At 45.3% G+C, this 16,110-nt stretch overlaps 1 protein-coding gene across 2 annotated transcripts in view; it reads right to left on the bottom strand.

Moving 5' to 3' along the window:
- Positions 1–16,110, bottom strand: part of WIPI2 (WD repeat domain, phosphoinositide interacting 2) — a 39,803-nt gene that overhangs the window by 16,860 nt on the left and 6,833 nt on the right. The window contains exon 2 of one of the 2 annotated variants that reach the window (XM_047837972.1): positions 15,350–15,432. The exons of the other annotated variant lie outside the window; for it this stretch is intronic. Within the exon in view, the coding sequence (XP_047693928.1) occupies positions 15,350–15,432 (83 nt within the window). The remainder of the gene's footprint in view (positions 1–15,349; positions 15,433–16,110) is intronic. 2 annotated transcript variants of the gene reach the window in all.

Below are 16,110 nucleotides of genomic sequence, written 5' to 3'. Positions count from 1 at the left end.
AGCAAGATCGTGTGTTCATTAGCTGATGACAACATGGTGACCAGAGCCCCACGGGAGCCTAGCCCCGGGAGCGATCGCTGGGTATTCACAGCGTATTTCCAGAACATGACCGCAACGGGAACTGACTGTACTTCCCTTCGAAGAATGGATTTTCACTCCTGTCTGACACAACCTTACTGACTTCACCCATTCCACACGCACAATGAGATGCGGGCCACAAGCTGTCCAAGGCCCCGAGGACGGAGCAGGGAACAGGAGCAGGCAGCACCCCCACGTGGCGCGGAGGCCGAGGAGAGGCAGGCCCAGGGCCCCGGGCGGCACGGAGACAGCTGAAAGTCAGGCAGAGGAAGAGAGCCAGTGAAGGAGACCAAGTGAGACCGTGGCAGCGGCTGTACGACCCGGGGGACGAGGCTGCAGGAAAGCGGCAGCAACCGCGGGCCGGCCGGCACTACCAGAGGCGGGGGTGAAACGAGAAGCAGTCACTCGCTCTGGGCCCGGGGATGTTATTTGGTGATCGTGACCGATTTTGATGGGGAAGTGGAGGCAGCAGGAAATGTGGAAGGGAGGGAGGAGGCGGAGGAGCGCAGGGAGGACAGTGGCTGCAGGCTCACCCGCAGGGGCCTGGCGGTCAGGCCACGCCTCTGTTTTGAAATAAAGGAGCCACGGGATCTATTAACAGAGACTGAGGACGCAGTCAAGCCAGGATAAATGGAGGAAAGAACTACTTAAAACCTGGGAGGTGGGCCGTGACAGAAGAAAGGTCACACAAGACAGACCCAGAGCTAACACCACACTCAAAGGTCAAAAACCGAAAGCTTTTGCCTCCAAGTTCAGGAACGAGACAGCGATGTCCTTTCTCACCACTTTTCTTCAACAGGGCGTTGGAAGTCCCAGCCACGGCCACAGGAAAGAAGAAATAAAAGGAAGCAAGAATATCCAATGGAGGGAAAGAGCCTCTTCAATAAACGTGTTGGGAGAACCGGACGGCAACATGTGAAAGAATGAAACTGGACCAAGTCCTCACACCACACACAAAAATAAAGTCGAAACAGATCAAAGATCGAAATGTGAGACCTGAAACCATAAAGCTCCTTAAAGAAAACACAAGCAGTGAGCTCTTCTGACCTCAACTTTGGCAACATGTTTCTACACGTATCTCCTCAGGGAAGCAAGACAAAAGCACAGATAAACTACTGGAACTGCACGGAAATAAAAAGCTTCTGCACGGCAAAGGACATCATCAACAATACGAAACGGCAACCTACTGAATGGGGGAAGATATTGGCAAATGAGATACCCGGTAACAAGTTAATATCCAAAATATGTATAAATAAAAAGACTCAGCTAAACACCAAAAAAACCTAATAATCTGATTTTTAAATGGGCAAAGGACCTGAATAAACATATTTCCAAAGAAGGCAGACAGATGGCCAACAGACACATGAAAAGATGCTCGACATCACTCATCATCAGGGCAATCCAAAATAAAACCACAAGGAGATATCCTCTCACACGAGTCAGAATGGCTAGTACCAGAAAGAAATAACAAATGTTGGCCAGGCTGCGGAGGAAAGGGAACCCTGGGGCATTGGTGGTAGGAGTGGAAACTGGTACAGCCATTTGGAAAACTGAGGAGGCTCATCACAAAATTAAAAATGGAAATACCACCTGATCCAGGAATCCCACTACTGGCTATTTACCCAAAGAAAATGAAGACACTACTTTGAAAAGATGCACGCATCCCTAGGCTTACTGCAGCACTGTTTACAAAAGCCAAGATATGGAAGCAATCCAAGCGTCCGTTGATGAATGAATGGATGGATAAAGAAGACGTGTACACACGTACGTACATATGTGTGTACACACACACACACACAGACGAATATTATTCAGCCGTGAAAAAAAGTATGAGATCTTGCCATTTGCAACAACATGGATGCACCTAGAAAGTTTTGTCCTAAATGAACTAAAGACAGAGAAATACGAATACCACGGGGTTCCAGTTCCTACGTGGAATCTAAAAGAAACACACACAGAAACAGACTCCTAAATACAGAGAACAAAGTGGTGGCCGACAAAGGGGAGAGAGGTGGGAGGATGGGCAAAGGTGGGTGGAGGGGAGTAGGAGGCACCGGCTGCTAGTTGTGGAGTAAGTCACGAGGATGGAAGGAACAGCACGGCGAACGTAGTCCGTGGTGCTGCCGCAACACCGTATGGTGACAGATGGCAGCCACACTTGCGGTGAGCACAGCACCATGCAGAGGTGCTGAATCCCTAGGTTTTACGCCTGCAACGAACGTAATGTTGTGTCAACTATACTTCAACTGGAAAAAAAAAAGGTAGGTCAGGAGATAGATAAAAACAAAGATACGCAGGTATAAATCATTGCCATGCTAGCAGCATTTCCCAGTTTGGAGAGAAAAGTCTGTCCTGGTTGTCCAGGAGACTGCCTACTGACACAATCTCCCTGGGATCTGTTAAGAGCTCCACTGGCCTTGTGCAGAGCAACGGTACTCATGGGATTCTAACACAAGGGGTCCTCATGCTTCTCCATGTGACCAAGTGTTTTCTGAAGGCCTTAGGAAAAGGGGAAGGGAAGACACATCCAAACTGGAAAGGAAGAAGTAAAACTGTCACTCCTTGCAGATGACATGATACTGTGAATGGAAAAACCTGAAGACTCCACCAAACCACTATTGGAACTTATAAGCGAACTCCGGAGTCACAGGAGACAAAACGAACATACGGAAATCAGTTATGTTTTATACACTAATAATGAGCTATCAGAAAAAGAAATTAAGAAAACAATCCCATTTACGATTGCATCAAAGACTATCAAAATACCTAGGATTTTTTTTTTTTTTTTTTTTTTTTTACACAGAGAGTGAGAGAGCATGAGCAGGGAAGGGGGCAGAGGGAGAGAGAGAGAGAATATTAAGCTGAGTGTGGAGCCTAACACAGGGCTCGATCCCACGACCCCTGGGATTGTGAATTAACTAGGAATAAATTTATCCAACACGGTGAAAGAACTGTACTCTGAAAACTGTAATGATGAGAGAAATTGGAGAAGACACAAATAAGTGGGAAGATATTCCATGTTCACAGATTGGAAGAATTAATATTGTTAAAAGGTCCATACTATCTAATGCAATCGAAGAGTGTCAACATAATCCCTATCAAAGTATCAATGGCATTTTTCACAAAACTAAAGAATCCTAAAATTTGAACAGAACCACAAAAGATTCTGCATGGCCAAAGCAATCTTCAGAAAGGACAAGTAGGCTGGAATTATGCTCTCTGATTTTGAACTACGCTACAAGACTACAGGAAAACAGTATGACACTGGCACGAAAACAGACACACAGATGAATAGAATAGACCCTGAGAAAAATCTCATGCATGTACGGTCAACCGATCTATGACAAAGGAGGCAAGACATACAGTGGGGAAATGCCAGTCTCTCCAATAAACGGTGCTGGGAAAACTGGACAGATACATGCGAAAGAATGAAACTGGATCACTTTCTCACACCATACAGGAAAGAATTAAAAATGGATTAAAGAATGTAACAGTGGAAACCATGAAACTCCTAGAAGACACCGCAGGCAGTAAACACGTTGACACAGGTTTCAGCAACATTTTCCCGGACCAGTCTCCTCACGCGAGGGAAACAAAAGCCAAAATAAACACACGGGATTATAGCAAACTAAAATGCTTTTGCACAGCAAATGAAATCATTGACAAAATGAAAATGCTACTTACTAAATGGGAGAAGACATGTGTAAATCATATATCAGGTAACGGGTCAATATCCAAAGTCTATTTAAAAAACTTACATAACAACACCAAAAAACCAAATACCCCAATTAAAAAATGGGTAGAAGACTAGAACAGACATTTTTCCAAAGACATACAGATGGCCCACAGGCACACGAAGATGCTCAGCATTACTAATCAGTAGGGAAATCCAAATCAAAACACAGGGAGGTATCTGTCAGATTTACTATTAACAAAAACACAAAAAATAACAAAGCGTTGGCAAGGATGTGGAAAAAAGAGAACCTTCGTACACTGTTAGTGGGAATGTAAATCAGAGTAGCCACTCTGGAAAGTATGGTGGTTCTGCAAAAGATTAAAACAGGACCACCGTATGACCCAGCAATTCCAAGTGTGGATATTTATCTTAAAACAAACAAACACACAAAAACAACCAAAAACACCAATCCACACAGATGTATGCACTCCTATGTTCACTGCAGCACTGTTTGCAATAGCCAAGATCTGAAAGCAGCTTAAGTGTCCATCAATGGATGAAGGCATAAAGATGTGCATACACACACCGACAGGTGAGTATCAGCCACAAAAACAAATGAAATCTTACCATCTGTGACATGAATGGACCTAGAGAATATCAGGCTAAATGAAATAGGTCAGAGAAAGACAAATACCGTATGATTTCACTTGTATGTAGAATTAAAAAACAAAAACAAAAAACAGAACAAACAAAACAGAAACAGACTCACAGATACAGGAAACAAATTGATAGTTACCAGAGGGGGAAGGAGTGGGTGGGCAAAATAGGTGAAGGGGATTAAGAGGTACAAACTTCCAGTTACAAAATAAGTAAGTCATGGGGACGTGACGTACAGCACAGGGAATACGGTCGGTAATACCGTAATAACTCTGCACGGTGACAGATGGCAAATGGACTTACCGTGGGGATCATTTCATAATGTATACGAGTGCTGCCCGCTATGATGTGCAGCTGAAGGTAATACGATATCGTACGTCAATTATACTTCAAAAAAAAACTGGCAGGGGCGCAAGGGTGGCTCAGTTGAGCATCTGACTTGGGCTCTGTCCCCACTCTGTCAGCGCAGAGCTCGTGTCAGATCCTCTGTTCCCCCCCACCCTCTCTGCACCTCCCCCACTCACATTCTCTCTCTCTCACAAATAAAGAAAACACGAAATAAACTTGGAAGGTGGTGAGATCCACTAAGAGGGCTGGTTTTAACAAGACGGGAATCCCTGCTTTGCCATCTGAACAGGCGGGAGATGGGAAGATGGGAGGGTTGCAGGTAGACAGACCATCAGCTGAAGGTCAGATGAGGGAAGTCCGTGCTCAAAGTACCGGTTTATCTTTGAAGCGTGAGCAGTGGTTAGGAGCTTTGAGGGCCATAGTGGTGGGAGGTTTAATGAGTGAAAACAGCCAGAAACAACCATCTCAGAGGGCAAGCAAATACAGTTATTAGAAAAATGCAGGACCATCAGTCTCCACCTGAGGCTGTGATAATAAATGCAAGTTCAACTAGTCAGAGGAAAAGTACATCAATTCAACAGATGCAGGAAAAGCGTGACAAAATTCAATGCTTATTCATGGTAAAAACTTAGAAACTTGAGACAAGGAAGAAACTTTTTCAATCAATAAAGGACATTTATGAAAAATCTACAGCCATACTTAATGGTGAAAATACTGAATTCTTCCTTTTAAACCTGGAAACATGGCAAGAATGCCAATTCTCCTCACTTTGTACTAGAGATTTTACACATTGCAATAAGGCAAGAAAATGAAGGGGGAAAAAAAAGGCAAAAGGACCAGAAAGACGTCAAACTATCTCTACTGCAATTGTAAGGCATCTACAAAGCAACTATTAGAACTAATGAGTAAATTCAGCAAAGTCACAGGATACAAGGTTAAAATACAAAAGTCAACTGTATTTTTACAGACTAGCAGCAAACAAATGAAAAAATGAAAAAATCCATTTACAACATTGTCAAAACCCAAAATATGAGTAATAAATTTTAAGAAGATACATGACCTCCATGCTAAAACCCACAGAACATCACTAAGAGAAAAGATAAAGAAATTTAAAAATAAATGAAGATCTATATAAATGGAGAGCTACACCATGTTTATGGATTGGAATACTCAATATTATTAAGATAACAATTATCCTCAAATTGACCTCTAGGTCCAATGCAGTCCCAAGCATGATCCCAGGTGACTTTTTTGTAGACAATGACCAACTGACTTTAAACCAGAAAGGCAAACTATCTAGAATATGCAAGGCTACCTTGAAAAAGAACAAAGTTGAAGGCTTACACTGTGGTACTTCAAAATTTTGTATATAAAGTTATAGTAAACCAAGCAGCGTTACTGATACAAAGACAAACAGATCAATGGGAGAGAATAAAGAGCAGAAAATAGATCCACACTTACAGTGTTGTTTTTAGGCACCAAAACAATCCAATGAGGGAAGAAAAATCTTTTTGACAAATGGTGGAAGCTACAGGAATCCATCAGCGGGGGGAAAAAAAAAAAAGGAGCCTTGACTCACACCACACACCAAAAGTAATGAGAGGGACCATGGAACTAAACATAAAAGCTGAAACTATAAAGCTTTCATAGAAAATGTGGAAAATATGGAAAAACATCTTCATGACCTGATGGTAGCCAAAATTTGTTCAGAAAGAACAGAGAAAAAATCATAAATTAAAAAAAAAGAGGGTAAATCAGATCTTACCAAAATTCAGAATATTTGCTCAAAAGATAAGACAAGCCATAGACAGAGAAAAAAAAATTCATAAAACGTGACAAAAAATATCCAGAAATTTAAACTCTGACAACACAATGAAAAGACAAACAATGCAATTGAAAAGGGACAAAATATCTGAACACACATTTCACAAGAGATAAGCAAATGGCCAGAGTACCAGTTTGCCTCAGTCAGGTAAGCGTCTGACTCTTGATTTTGGCTCAGGTCATGATCTCACGGCTTCGTGAGTTCGAGCCCCATGTCAGGCTCTGCACAGGCAGCGTGGAGCCTACTAGGGATTCTCTCTCCCTCTCTTTCTCTGCCCCTTCCCCAGGTGCACAGTCTCTGTCTCTCTCAAACAATAAAGAAAAACAAACTTAAAAAAAAAGATGCAAATGGCCAACAAGGGCATGCAAGTGCCCAACGTGATGAATTATCGGGAAAATTCAGATCAAAACCACAATGAGATCTCACATCACATCAGCATGGCTAAAGTGAAAAAAGACTAGTTAACACCAAATGGTGGTGAGGACGCAGAGCCACCAGACTCTCACACAGCACGGCGGGGGGCAGGGGCGGGGCAGCGGATACAAACTGGGACAGCCTCGTAGGAGAATCTGGTGGTTTCTCATAAAACAAAACACTCTTTCCATCCCTAGATATTTAGTTAAGATAAATGAAAACGTACGTTCACAAAAGGATTTGTACAACAATGTCAGTAACGATCATATTCGTAATTAAAAACTGGGGAAATTGTGGATGTTCGTCAATAAAACAATGGACAAATTCACATATTTATATACTGGGCAACAGAGATGCGTTAACAGTATGGATAAACCCCAGGAACATGATGCCGAGTATAAGAAACCTTAGCGAAAGCGCGTGCTGCGTTCCCACAATGTCTGTTCTATTACAGGCAAGTCTAATGTATAGCAGAAAACCCCAGAACACTGCTCGCCTCTCAGAGGGTGAAAGGGAGTTGGAATGGATCGGAGGGAGGAAGTAGAGTAAAAGGGAACTTTCTGGAGTGATGGTAAACCTTGATCGGAGATGTCTGATTTGTCAAAACACAGAATGTTTACTTTAGATTTATACATTCCACTGTATGTAAATATTATCTCAGAATAAAAGAACAAAAACAGTGAACTCTAGTTAGTAACATCCATGCTTAAGTATTTAAGCAAGTACATACTGATGCCTGAAACGTGCCTTGAAATGCACACAGGTAAGGTGGATCGAGGGCTAGATGCGTGACAGCATGAACACAGTACAGTGTTAACAACAGACTCCCAAGCGGTGTATGTACACGTGCAGCTGTAAAATACTTTCAACTTGTCCGTGTTTGAAAATTTCCATTAACAAATGGTGGGAAGCAGACATGGTATGTTGTGCGTTCGCCTAAATGCAAGAGCAGGAAAGTGTGCGGCTAGTGCGCTGGGGTGTTTGCTTATTTCTTCCATCAACTACAAGCTTGGAACTTTTTGGGAATTTTAAGAAAAAAATGCAGGTATGATTTTAGAATTTTTTTGGTAGTGGGAGGCCATAAAGCTATTTTAAAGAAGAACAATTTTAGGTTCATTTATTTATTTTTGCGAGGGGTAGGGATGAGCAGAGAGGGAGACGGAGAATCCCAAGCAGGCTCCATGCTCTCAGCCCGGAGCCGGACACGGGGCTTGAACTCATGAACTGCAAGATCGTGACTGGAGCTGAAGCTGGATGTTAAACGGACTGAACCAGGTGCCCCAGTACTATCTTTTTTAAGGGCAACTTGGCAATATCTACCCACTTAAAAATGTTCTTCTGTTGAGTTTATCTTCCCGACTCCAGGAAATTTACCTTATACCCTAACTCACAAGTGCGACAAAGATGCTCACTCAGCAATTCCACTCCTACAGGTAACCATCTACTCAAGAGAAATGAAAACCTATGTCCACACAACAACCTGCACACCAATGAACGCAACAGCACTATTTACAGCAGACAAAAGTAGGAGCGACCCAAGTGTCCACCCACAAAACACGGCAGAGCCACGTAAGGGAATACTATCGAGCAATAAAAAGAAATGAAGCGTTGGCACGCTCTCCTGCACGGATGAACTCTGCAAACGTTCTGAGTGAAAGAAGCCAGTGGCATCTGATTCCATTTATCTGAACTGTCCAGAGCTGCCGACGTGCAGAGGCAGAGAGTAGATTAGCGCTTGCCCAGGGCTGAGGCGGGTGGAGGGAAATGGGCAGTGACTGCTAATGGACTCAGGGTTTCTTTTGGGGATAAAAATGCTTTAAAATTAGATTATGGCAGGTTGTCCACCTTAGCAAATACACGAAAATCCACTGACTTGTACACTTTAAACCAGTGATTTGTATGGCATAGAAATTACATCTCAAAAAAGCTGTTAAGCCACACAGACTACTGGCGAATTGGCATCCTAAGATGTTAAGAGCCGATGTAAGAAGCGTAGGGCATCAGGGACGGAGGGTGGACACGAGGTGTCAGGCGGAGCCTCTGAGGAGGGGGGTCTTCTGGGAGACCCCGGCGCCCTGAATCCTGCCACGCTCACGCGGGCCTCGAGGTCTCTCAAACCACCGGCTCACATATGAACTACTGGGTTTTCTGGGGGAAACCGCTGCAACTCATCAGACTACCAAAGGAGCCAGGAACTAGGAAACGGCCGAGGCCCCGCGTGCAGGGCTGACGCACCAGGTCACCCCGCAGCTAACGCGTGTCTGGCACCACAGAGGAAGCGGCAACACCCCCAAAGGATCCGCTTCAGGGTCAGAGTTCCTTTACGTCCGTGGCACCGAGGGCCTGCATCTTGTTGGGAACGCAGCCACCGGTCTTCACGGACTATCGGGTGGTTTGGGTCTGTTAATTTTCTACCGTGCGGTTTCAAGAAGCTCTTTGCCATTTTCACATGACACCACACTCCCTAGAGCACGTTTCTTTTTTTTTTTCTTTTTTTTAAATTTTTTTTAACATTTATTTATTTTTGAGACAGAGAGAGACAGAGCATGAACAGGGGAGGGTCAGAGAGAGGGAGACACAGAATCTGAAACAGGCTCCAGGCTCTGAGCTGTCAGCCCAGAGCCCGACGCGGGGCTCGAACTCACAGCCCTCACAGACCGCGAGATCATGACCTGAGCTGAAGTCGGCCGCCCAACCGACTGAGCCACCCAGGCGCCCCCCTAGAGCACGTTTCAACGCGGAAAGATGCTCAGAGCGCACGTGCCCAGCGCGGTCACCTCCCGGCAAACTCAAGTCCACACAGCTCGGCCCTCCACGAAACCAGGGTGCACACGCGTAGGGCCGGTTACAGGGCGCTGCAACTGAATGAAAAGCAAGAGAAACAAGGCCAAACGAGGCTGAACATTTGTAATTATTGGAGGTGGCCTGTTAAGGAGACAATGGCACCGATGAGCACTCGAGTCACCACTAAGAAAGTGTGAACTCGATGCCCTCAAGGGTCACGGAAAGCTTTGCTCTCAAGGACCATTCTAGGTGGCCTTGGTCACAGTTTTTGACAAACATTCTTCCTAGAGATACCCTGTACAAAATTTAAGAAACAAATTCCTTGATTTAAATTTTTTCTCAATGCTTATTTTTTTTAATGTTTGTTTATTTTTTAGAGGGACAGAGACAGAATATGAGTGGGGGTGGGACAGAAAGAGAGGGAGACACAGAATCTGAAGCAGGCTCCAGGCTCCGAGCCGTCAGCACAGATCCTGACACGGGACTCGAACTCACGAACTGTGAGATCATGACCTGAGCCAAAGTCAAACGCTTAATCGACAGAGCCATACAGGTGCCCCTTTTCTTAATGTTTATTTTATTTTTTGAGACACAGAGTGTGAGCAGGGGAGGGGCAGAGAGGGAGGGAGACACAGAACTTGAAGCAGGCTCCAGGCTCTGAGCTGTCAGCACAGAGCCCAACGTGGGGCTCGAACCCACAAAACATGAGATCACGACCTGAGCTGAAATGAGATGCTTAACTGACCGAGCCCCCCAGGCGCCCCTAGAATTACTTGATGTGAAAAAGAACGCTAGGGACATCCGATTCTTGACTTCCGTTCTGGTCATGATCCCAGGGTCATGGGATCGACACCCTGTCGGGCTCCGTGTGGGGCATGGAGTCTGCTTAAGATTCTCTCTCTCCATCTGCTCCTTCCCCTGCTGGTGAGCTACCCCCCCCCCCCCCAAAGAATGCTGTTTGCTTCTGCTGGCACTACTTAGAACTGGCAATGAGAACACCTCTAAAGCACTAAGAAGCGAAGAAGAAACCATGAAACAAGTGACATAACACACTTGTAAACGAGGCGTGTCTGTCGGATGCCTGCAGCTCTCAAGAGAGGCAAGAGCCCAAACCTCATCACGGCAGATTTACGCAGACAGGCAACTGGACCTCTCCCCTTAAGATCCAAAACTACAGCCCACTGAAATTGACACTCGAACCAGCTGTATGTCAAATCAGAACGATCTCAAAAAGCACCGTTTCTCAACCCGTAGGACGCAGATGATGCCTGTCCGGTCAAGAAGGGTTGGTCTCCCGAGGAGACGCGCTCTAGGTCTGTGGAGGCGCTGCGGATGTCGAAGCAGGCACTGGTCACTTTCGCTGCTTATGTTCGATTTCACAACCGAGTGCCTCCTGACGCATGTTTTCCTAGCTCAGAAACTTAAAAATGCAAACACGCACAATATAGAATGTAAAAGAGCCAACTTTTCCTCCCAACCTAAGTGATATTTTACAAATAACGACCACACACCCTTCACAGGGAAGGGAGACCACACACGTGCACATTATGCATCTTCACACACACAAAGGACAGAGAGAAAGAGAATGACAAAACAAACAGGCAGGCACAGACAGCGGGCAAGGCGTACACGGGAGCTCTTGCAACTCCAGAAATTACAATAGTACGATAGGAAAAAATCTTCCACTGATTCTGGGCAAAAGGCTTTCTGTTGCTGTTGTTTGAACAAACAACAGAGTCAAGCAGTTGTCCATCTTGCTCTTCCCAAGACCAGTTCTGGCTCATTTTTTCTGTAACAGCAACAGCGACCGAGAGCAAAGATCTGAGTTTGTGATGCATGCTTGAGATTATGAGGGAAAGGCCAACGCCGGGCCTGCAGCAAACAGCGAGGCCAGGCATCAAGTATGTTCTTTGCTCTGGGTCTATTTGTGGAAAAACTCCAGAGAACAATCTCGGTTCAGCAGTTAACCTGTTTTTGAAGGGACGTTCTTTTATCTACTCCATAAAAGTGTATGTGAGAGGGGAAAGGCGCAGAAGGCTCCAGGAGCAAAAGAATTCAATCACTTCCAGTTTAAAGTATTAACCCTCGAAAAATTCTTTGTCCATTTCATCATCTATTTCTAAGGGTCTAAGTTCACTAAGAACAAAGGAGCCTATGTTCCACCTCACGGTGTTGGTCAGTAAATACCCACTCTTTGCACAGTATTATCAAGACATCACGTTTTGTTTTTGTTCCACCAAAAACCTTTAAAAAACAAGACAGCAAAAAATCAGTAAATAAACTTCAAGGAATCAGGTGAGTCATTAAACTGATTCAATTTGAGAAGTAAAGACCAGGTTTTGGTCTTCTTACCCCCTTTCTAAGCACTGGGTTCCAAATGGCAGCGTGGTGGGGGGTGGATTCTGTGGATTTCAAAGCAGATGACCCTACTCATTACAGCAACCAGGTCATAGCACAACTCGGGCTCCCCTGGGTACGGTGTTAGTAAAGGTTTCAGTCATTCACAAAGGCCCAGTGGAATCCACAGACCGGCTACCCTTCTTTGAAGAAGCCCTATCGGGAACAATCCTGCGTGGGGCCACGGGGAAGTGGGGAGGTGGCCAGTCTGGAGATCTGCACAACTCCTGGCCCCACTCGAGATAAGCAAGCACACTAGCTCACAGCTATCTTATCACCCACATCACATCTTCTGGCTCCATACTAGAAAGAAAAGCTTTCTGGAAGGAAGATTTAGTGAACATCAGCAGGCCAAGTCTGAGGACAGAGGAGGAGCAAAATCTAAGGCAGCCCACAGGAAGCGTGGAGTCAGGGCCGCTGATTACGTCCCTAGGAAGGGCCTGGCTGCTGGCCTTTGGGCAGCAACAAACAGCGGACTTGCGGGGGGGGGGGGTGGGGGGGGGGGACACACACGACACCCTCCCGATGGAGGCGAGGGGGCACCCGAAGGCTTACCTGCCTGCCGGGAGGAGGCCGAAGCCTGGGAGGGGCCAGGGAAGCCTCTGACCTCCCGGGGGACCACGAGAACTTCCTATTGCAAGCAACTGGCAGAAGAAACGAGATCGTCCCCCCAACATCTTCATCTTAAGTTAGCAGGGGTGGGGATGCAGGGGGTGGTATCTGGGTCTGTGCCGGCTGCCATGTGCCCAGCAGAACGCTGGACACGAATGTATTTACTCGTTCTTGGTCTTCCTCCATTTAAGTGCAAGCGGCAGGAGAGCAGGGGCTGCTAGCGCATCGCCACGGGCGGGGCAGGCTGGCACAGAGCAGGCCCTCTGCAAGCGCCCCCGGAGTGGACGGACCCAAGGGTGAAGGACACGCCTATCCCGTTACTCGATGAACCGCCCTCCTTCAGAGATCTGGAAGGTGAAGCGGAATTCCAAAGTGGAACGCTCACTCCGGAGGGAGCAAAGCGGACGACACGGGGACGGTCGCTCGGAACGGAGGTGCCGACGCCGTTCGGAGGGAGGAGACCCCGCTCCCCACAACTGTCCGCTCACTCAGGTACGTGAAACGGCACGTGTTAAATCTTTCCCCGAATCCAAACCCCAGTGTGACTCATTACAAGCATGTCGTGAGTACAGAAGCCCTAATTCTCCCACAAAGATTCTTAACTGGGGTCAGGCCACAGGCAGCCTTCAGGGCTGCTCGTTACATACAGAGAAAATATTTACAAACCACATATCTGACAAAGGACTAGTACACGGAATATTTAAAGAACTCTGAAAACCTTACATTAAAAAACCCCAGATCTGCCTATTAGAACACAGGCAAAAACACGGACGTGTCACTGAAGAGAACATACACGTGGCAAATAAGCCCACGAAAAGATGCTCATCATCAGCCACTGAGGAAATGCAAATCAGAACCACAATGAGACAACACTGTTCATATCGACCAAGGTGGTACAATGAAAAACAGCAGTAACACCCACCGCCAGCAAAGATACAGAGGAACCAGATTCCTCAGACATCACTGGTGGGAATGTAAAATGGTACAGCCACCTGGAAAATACTTTGGCAGTTTCTTTAAAAAAAAAAAGGGGGGGGGGTCTACCATATGACCCGACAGTTGTATTCTTAGACATTTATCCCAGGGAGGTAACAACTTATGTTCACACAATCTCTATACATGACTGTTCACAGCAGCTTTATCTGTAATAATAGTCACAAACTGGAATCAGCCCAGATGCCCTTTAACAGGTAACTGACGATACACTATGGTCCATCCACACCCCAGAATATTTCTCAGTAATAAAAACGAACTACTGACACATCCAACCGTTCAGATGAATTTCCAAGGAATGATGCTGAGTAAAAACAACAAAACAAAACAAAAAACAAAACAAAACAAAACAAAACCCAGTCCCAAAAGGTTACATATTTGCATTTCCATGTCATTTTTGAAATGACAACATTTTGGAGAGGACAGATTAATGGCTACTAGGGATTAGGGCTGGGAGGTAGAGACAGGTGTGGTTATAAAGGGGCAGCGGGAAGGACCCTGTGTTGTTAGAACCAACCAGCATCTTGGCCGTGTGTGGGGGAAACAGGAATCTGCAAGGGCGTTAAGACCATACAGAACTTAGGAAACACAAACGCATACAGGTAAAACTGAGGAAACCTGATCAGGACCAATCAACTTTGCTATCCTGGTTGTGGTATTACACTGTGGTTTCGCAAAATGTGACCATTGGGGGAAACCGGGAGAAGGGTATATGGGGTCTGTATTATTTCTTACAACTGCGTGTGTATCTACAATCACCTCAATTTAAAGTTATGTTTTTAAAAACAAAAATAAAGAGCAAAACATTACAAGCTCACTTATATAAAACAAAACCACACACAAACACAAAAGTATATCTTTATGTGTGTAACTACATACATGCACAGAAAACAAGTTATGTATGCAGGAAGAGCCCAAAGCTTTCTAGCAAATTCTCTCTGGGGAGGAGGACTCTATGCTTACCGTTTACTCAGCAAGTCCTACTGCGCGCGCACACACACACACACACACACACACACACACACGAAAACCAAAGAAACTGAGATCCAAGATGAAGTAATCTATCTGAAGTCACAAATAAGTGACTGAACAAGAAGTCAAAGCTCATATGACCCTTCTACAAGTCCATATTGCCTCTGACATGTAGGCCACTCGAATGCCGTAAGATGTCAAATAAATCATTCCTATGGGGGCTGTGAAGTTCTCAGTTTTCTGGAAGTGGTTTAAACAGAAAGATAAATGGTTTCACTGGCATTTAAAATGGGGAGAAATTACAGAACACTACACACAGCATGGTATCGTGTATTGAAAGACAACCCATAAAACAAGCGTCTCCGCAGTACATTTATAAACACGCAAACACGCACACCTTGGAGAACACGTACCACCCGTTCACAGCTGTCATCCCAGGAAGCCCAAGGTCAAGGAAGAGTACTGGTCAAGGGGTGTCTGGACTTTAATCACAGTGTTAGAGTTTGAGAATGCATTCCAATTCAAGTATACTTTGTCTATTTTTTTGTTTTGTTTTGTTTTTAAGAAGGGGGAAAAATAAAGCAAACACTTACTGCATTCATAGATCTGTTCCAGCTTATCCACAGAAGAAAGGGAGAAAAATTTATAACCGGACTTACTACCAACAGCTAGGGACCTGCAAAAAAGCCAAATCAGAAATAAGAGCTGATACGTGTAGACAATGATAATGCAAAAACAAGCTCCATGTTACCAACTAGTAACCATCACCTCTACTGAAAATTAGCACGAGTAATTTCACACAGTTTGTAGTGGGCGAGTGCTGGCTGAGCAGAAAAGAGGCAAGGGGCAGAGCCAGGTGCCCCAGCTCGCAGCCAGGAAAAGGTGAAGGTCAATAAAATACAGACCTTATTCTTACCGAAAACCTACAAAACCTTAAAGATTACTTTGACAAATAAATGGAAATAATCAGCCCTTAATTAACGATCCCCTCAAAACAAAGCGGGGCTCCTCAGGTGATCTGCTCTATGTGTGAGTCCAAAAGCGAAGAAGGCGGATGCTCCGAGTTTTAAACAAAGACATTTACGATGGTGGACGATGACATCCTTCTGCCTCGGCAGGGCCACGGCAAGCGCAGCTCAATCACCTATGTGAAACGATAGCTGAGCAGTGGGGTGGAAATAAAACAGACGGAAAAGATAACTTGGAAGCTGGCATGAGAAGACTGCACAGCTGACCTAGAAGGAAAAGATAAAATCACTCACACCTGACGCCAAAGCCACGGCTTTCGCCAGGAGGCCTGAAGGGAGCTCACGGGCTCCCCAGCTGCCACCCCCGACCCTGCACAGGTGCAGTG

This window comes from Prionailurus viverrinus, chromosome E3, assembly GCF_022837055.1.
Source record: "Prionailurus viverrinus isolate Anna chromosome E3, UM_Priviv_1.0, whole genome shotgun sequence".
NCBI classification, from domain to species: domain Eukaryota; kingdom Metazoa; phylum Chordata; class Mammalia; order Carnivora; family Felidae; genus Prionailurus; species Prionailurus viverrinus.
This window is presented reverse-complemented; position numbering and strand designations above follow the sequence as displayed.